Source organism: Sinocyclocheilus rhinocerous, unplaced genomic scaffold (genome assembly GCF_001515625.1).
Source record: "Sinocyclocheilus rhinocerous isolate Xijiao unplaced genomic scaffold, SAMN03320098_v1.1 scaffold807, whole genome shotgun sequence".
NCBI classification, from domain to species: domain Eukaryota; kingdom Metazoa; phylum Chordata; class Actinopteri; order Cypriniformes; family Cyprinidae; genus Sinocyclocheilus; species Sinocyclocheilus rhinocerous.
In genome coordinates this window covers 524,499-530,498 of record NW_015650326.1, presented here as the reverse complement: position 1 = coordinate 530,498, position 6,000 = coordinate 524,499, and the positions used below count along the sequence as shown (strand labels likewise).

The 6,000-nt window shown below is 36.7% G+C and overlaps 1 protein-coding gene across 1 annotated transcript in view; it reads right to left on the bottom strand.

Annotated features, from left to right (window-relative positions):
* Positions 1-763: 763 nt before the first annotated feature.
* The window catches only part of LOC107711706 (protein Wnt-9a-like), a 34,398-nt gene continuing 29,161 nt past the window's right edge, over positions 764-6,000 (bottom strand). The window contains exon 4 of the mRNA XM_016516730.1: positions 764-2,829. Coding sequence (XP_016372216.1) covers positions 2,341-2,829 — 489 coding nt within the window. The 3' untranslated portion in view covers positions 764-2,340. The remainder of the gene's footprint in view (positions 2,830-6,000) is intronic.

Here is a 6,000-nt window from a genome sequence, read left to right as displayed (position 1 = left end):
TAAAATGATTTTTTTTTTGTAGTGCTGTCTATTTATGCAAATGTCATTTTAGTTGAACATTTGCCCATCTTCAATGCAACATCAAAACTTTCCTTACTGAATCATTCACCAGATGTTTTTGCAACATTTGATTAAAAATTAAAAAGTAAATTTGCTTATTTAAAGATTTGACACACAAAAAAAAGATTAAATGCAGTGCTTTCCAGATGATGCATATTTTCACAGAGATCTACTAAGGATAATTACATAAAATTTTAACATTTATTTACAAAGCACTGAACTTGGCACTTCATAAAAGTTTGAGAGAGAAAAAAACAGTTTGAGTTTGAATTTTAACTTAAAACAACAATGTACATCTACTTAGTCAGACAGGTCTAAACATCTTTATTCTGGAAAGTTCTGTCCAAAAGCGGTATGCATGTGCCTCACTTTTGTCTGTATGCCACAGGAACATAACCATAGCTATTTACAACTTAAAAAAAAAAAATCATAAATAAATAAAAGAGCTTCCAAGCTTCAGTGCGTGAATGGTGCCATTTTTCTTGTTGTCGGCCTCTCACTCAGTAGTTCATTCACACTAAACTAAAAAAATAAAAGAGCATATATAATTCATTCATATATATTTTGTCATATCTTCATTTCTATATATTGTATTTACACAATGTGATCTCAACAGAGTTTGGCAATCTGAATACAAAGTCATACATTTTCAAAGTTTGTGCTGCCACTAAACTGACAGAGCGTTTAAATGATTAAAAGTCTGATCAGAAACTTAGATCCTGTCATTTGGTCACACGGCGGCATTCTCCATGCCAGCTGTTATGTTAAATAATTTTCAAAAATATGGAATTTCAGTGTTTATATTTTACAATATAGATACAGTATATGGACTTCTACGCCCATATAGTCATAAAAAATATGCCATGTCCAGCCTCTCCACAATTGTGAATAGATTTGATGAAATGATCATTGTTCATTAACATGCATGGGCATTTGTCCAATGTAGTTATTCAGCAAAACTTTCTTAGTAAAAGTTACCAATGTGACAAGAGAGAACCACAGTCAAGCAATACATCATTTACACATTGAATATAAAAAACGTTCACCTTAATTTTCCAACATCAATATCTGCTGGAAAATGTATTAGATTAGCTCTGAGGTTGATTATTTCCCCCTTGGAAATACAATGAAAAAAGGGGAAAATGTTTTTTGTTCCAATGCAAATTTGGATCTCACATTTGCTGTCATGTTCATTCTCAACTCTTATTTGCACCCTCCAGCTGTCTGTGAAACTGACAGAACATAAAGTGGCCATGAACCATGGCATATTTCATATTTAACCAGCATTGTCCTGAAAAGCACTGCTGCAACGATTACAGCAATGAATCAGCAGCTAGATGGACAGATCTGTCATCAAGTGGAAGCCTAAATCACAGAGACTAAGCTCCTTGCGTTATCTCTGAGATTTCTTTACCATCCAATGGCGCATAGTGGTTTCACTTGTTCCCTGAACAGTCATTTGTAGAGTTTGTTTAAGGCCGCGTTAAATCTTAAATAGACTGGCAAAGATTTCCACTGTCAAGCAAAAAGAAATTAATAAAATAAAAAAACAAAAAAGGAAGTAAAAGCACATTTTCTTTCCATGCAAGGACCGTTCCTTGAGATGTTCCATAAATTATATCAACAGAAATACACAAATCAAAAGTATTGCTTTCCTAAGGGCCTTGTCGAGAATTACAACACAAAGTGAATGCAAGCACACAAACAATAAAACATTTGTGTGGTTAGTGGTTATTTAACATACTCAGATAAGTGGTGTATATAATAGAATTATAATGTAATTTTATCTATGTACATATGCATACACACTCTTGTGTGGGTGTAGGATACATGTGCATGTAGAATAAATCTGACGCCATTATTTTTCACTGCAAATTCTCTCTGCAAGTTGGAATTAAGTCACATACAAACACATACTCTTACACATACGGCTTCCAAGCTATTATTCAGAGACTGTCAAATCATTGGGCAAACAATTGTCTGTCCAAGACTGGACTTCACTGTTGATTGATATCTTGGCAGACGAATTACTCCGTGAAATGTTTAATCTAGTTCCAAGGTGTCTCTCAAAGCTGTAGACCATTCCCTTAGGCTTGGTATATTATACAGCTTTCACGCTGCTCCACATGGAAAACAGAAAAAATGCCCTGCAAAACCTGTCAAAAAAGTGCTGACCTTTCTCCAAACCAGGACAACTTGTCACTTATCCTCTCTTTTTGCCTTCCACTCATTCACTGTTCTCAGACTGGTGAGAGATATTCTGCATGGTCGTGACAGTTTTTACCCCTTACAGGTGTAAACTTCTTCTCTTTGTGTGCACTGTTTGCATTCAACATAGCAGCACCAGCGCACCTGGCACTGACACGGTCTCGTCACAACCCGGCTCTGAGTGTTGTGGCCCCTGCCGCAGCAGATGGCCTCACAGTTCTTATCCTTGTAGCATTTGCGGGCCATGGTGCCTGCCGAATACTTGCTAGGCCTGCAAAAACTCGGCGAGTCCTCGATGTGAAGTAGGTCAAGGGTGCGGGGAATGAGGTCCGGTCGAGGGCCCGAAGGGGGCTGCTGCCCCTGGGATTGGGTCTGGGAGATCTCCCCCTCCCCAGTCGCCTCATTGGTGGAGCTGACCACTCTGATTGAAGTCTCGTAGCGCTGCTTGAGCTGCTTGCCGATTTCGTGGAAGGGTGCCAGCTGCCTCCAGCATGTTTGCACGGTACACGATCCCGAAACTCCGTGACACTTACAGGTGGTCTCCACCCCCGCCTTGATCACCTGTGCGGGACAAATGTTAAAAGTAGTCAGACTACACACATCAAAGGAATTACATTCGAGATTTTTACCAAACATCAACATTTACGTCTCCAATTATCTCAGCAGACACAGCACAGCGCTCAGCTGCGACACATCAAAGACACAGTAAGTGCAGTGTTTACCAAACCCTTATGTTGCCCCTCATATTGATAAATCTGAATGGGTCACTTAAACAGATGGGCAATGCTATTTACAAAACAAGTATTTCAAAAGCACATTGAAGCAGTGACTTTGATGTTCCCACATATTTTGATTGCTCTTACCCTTCCCAAACAAAGACCAAAGATATAATACAGGCCATTGAGGAGTAGGGCGTTATCGTCATTCTTACCTAACTGCCATAATTATGGTTTCATCAAAAGCACCATCAGTTGTCATTAAAAAGCGGTGCTTTAAAATATGTCCGTTATATACAGTTTTAAGAAAAGGTAAACTAAATATGTAATTATGATAGCCTTGGTAACTTTAATTTCAGTCACAAGACACTAAGTGTGTCACAACCCAGGACTGTTTGTTGTGTTTTCACTCCCCATGTGCTCTGTGACCTAGGGTCTGTCTATGTCTGATTGTGTCATCATGTTCAGGTGTGTCTCATCAATTATCATCCCTATATAAGGCTGCGTTTACACTTGGCATTAACATGCGACCTGTATCCGGATGTTGTCCACATACACATTGAAAAGACAAGTGTAAACGCGCATCTGATCGGAATGTTATCCGATCAGCGTGTCCTGGTCCAGAGGTAGTCGAGGACGCATTGTGATCGGATCTCAGTGTACTGTAAACGCAATCCAACCATCGTGTCTGCATTCGCAGGTCGACATCAAGCAAAACGCCGCTCCCTCTCTCCCGATCTGTCGGAAGAACAGAGCGCTAGTGAGACTCATACATTTATTTTGATTTGTAAAATGTCCCACGACTGAAAATAGTTTTCAAAAGAAAACCCACCACTTCAGGTCGACTTTGCACCGCAGACTTATTTAAATATTGTGCGGGAAATACAGATCCGATCGGTTATCCAGATCGAGAAGTCAGCTGATGTTGCCAAGTGTAAACGCGCCGTGTCCTGATTGACTGATGATCCGATCTGCTTGATCAGATCACGGTGATCGCATGTTAATGCCAAGTGTAAACGCAGCCTAATAAAGGCAGGAATCTCTGTGTGTCTGTCTGTCTGTTTGCATTTTTATTATCATTAGAAACAAGTGTGAACAATTTTGAATCGTTGTGTGTAAACGATGATAACTGTGCTTTAGTTGTATTCAGTGTGATAAGTGTTTAAGTGAATGAGAATGTGTTTAGAGTTTTGCAAAAAGAGTGCATGAGATTTGCTAATACAGCCTAACTGCCTGAACGTGTTTAAGGTTTAGCAGAAAGAGTGCTTTATTCGACAAATTGGTTTAAACTAGTGAGAATTTGGTTCAGAGATTGGGGTTTAGTGTTTTAGCAATTCAGAAAAACTGTAAACATTACAGGTTTTTTACAAACATTTTTTGGCACTAACATCAGAACAGTGATGTCATTTTTTTTAAACGCTAAACACAAAACTCACAACTTTACTCCAATTGCTTGGATACAAAACCTAAAGCTAAGCTCATTTGTTCACTGAACTAAAATCACCTATTCAAACTTACACTAGTGAGAATTTGGTTCAGAGATTGGGGTTTAGTGTTTTAGCAATTCAGAAAAACTGTAAACATTACAGGTTTTTTACAAACATTTTTTGGCACTAATATCAGAACAGTGATGTCATTTTTTTTAAACGCTAAACACAAAACTCACAACTTTACTCCAATTGCTTGGATACAAAACCTAAAGCTAAGCTCATTTGTTCACTGAACTAAAATCACCTATTCAAACGATTTAGATTTTTTTCAAAATTATCCCTAAGTTGTCCTATTTTGTATAGATTTACTGAAAAACTAACACCTATTTAGGTGTTCAGCTACATCTAATTGTTTTGATAGTATTTAGTTTTTTATTACAATGTGTTTCAATGTGGTAGTATTCTAAATTGCTGCCTTATTCAGTTCTGTATGTTTGGTTTTGAACTTAAGTTTAACAGTTTTGAAAAGAGTGTATAACCAATGCAAATTGGCCTGTTGGTATGTAGTTTTGGTGGTAGTTGTGTTTGAGTGAGAAAAGAATTTATGTAATTTGAAAGCTGTAGTCATTGAATGCATTTTGTGCCAAAGCAATGAAAAATGATCCACAGTTTCGCCCACATAGACTGCTGTTGTGCTCACTGTGTGAAGAATTTTGATAAAGTGACCTAAGAACTAAGAACTGAGATGGGTCATAGTGATCGTAAAAATGGTAACATTTCAATTGTATTCAGTTGAATTACTATTTCAAAATGCAATTTATCCATTACATTGGAGATGACTGTTGATGAGATGCTGAGATGATTAATTTCATTACAATTAACCTTCAATCAACTGCTCAAAATTATTTTATGGAAACTGACAAAGAATATTCCATCAGGTACATTTCGGGATAACCAGATCTGTTAACACTTTATTTTAGTGTCCTTGTTATATGTTACATGTACTTACTAAATTAATAACAGTAAATTATGCATACTGTAATTTCATGCAACTAACCCTAAGCCAAACCCTAATTCTAACCCAATGTACGTTAAATAATATTCCTCAGTACTTAAATGTATAATTAGACTGTAATAAGGACACATTAAAATAAATGTTTTCAGATTTGAAAAAAAAAATTGCAGTCCCTCAACCTTTGTTTTTTCTCCACTGCAGTTGGACTTTTACCGGGCTTTAGTGTTTTGTTTATTTGTTTGTTTGTTTTGTAGCTACTAAAATAATTTTTGCCTTGATTCAAAGAAATCGATGTTATGATTTGATTGTATTTAATCAATACTGTATATTTCAAGCAGAATTTGTTTTAAGATTCCACTGTCTGTAGTATTCTCTCTTCTAGTCTGTTTACAGTGATGTATTTATGTAGTGCCATAATAAAATACGTATCACATATTTTGTACTACAATATTTAATGATTGTACAAACAACTACACAGTAAAACTATCTGAATCTTGTGTGCGGGTGATCTAAATTAATGTTCCTATGATATTTCATAAATAATTTATCTGAACCAGTTATTTGGCAATTT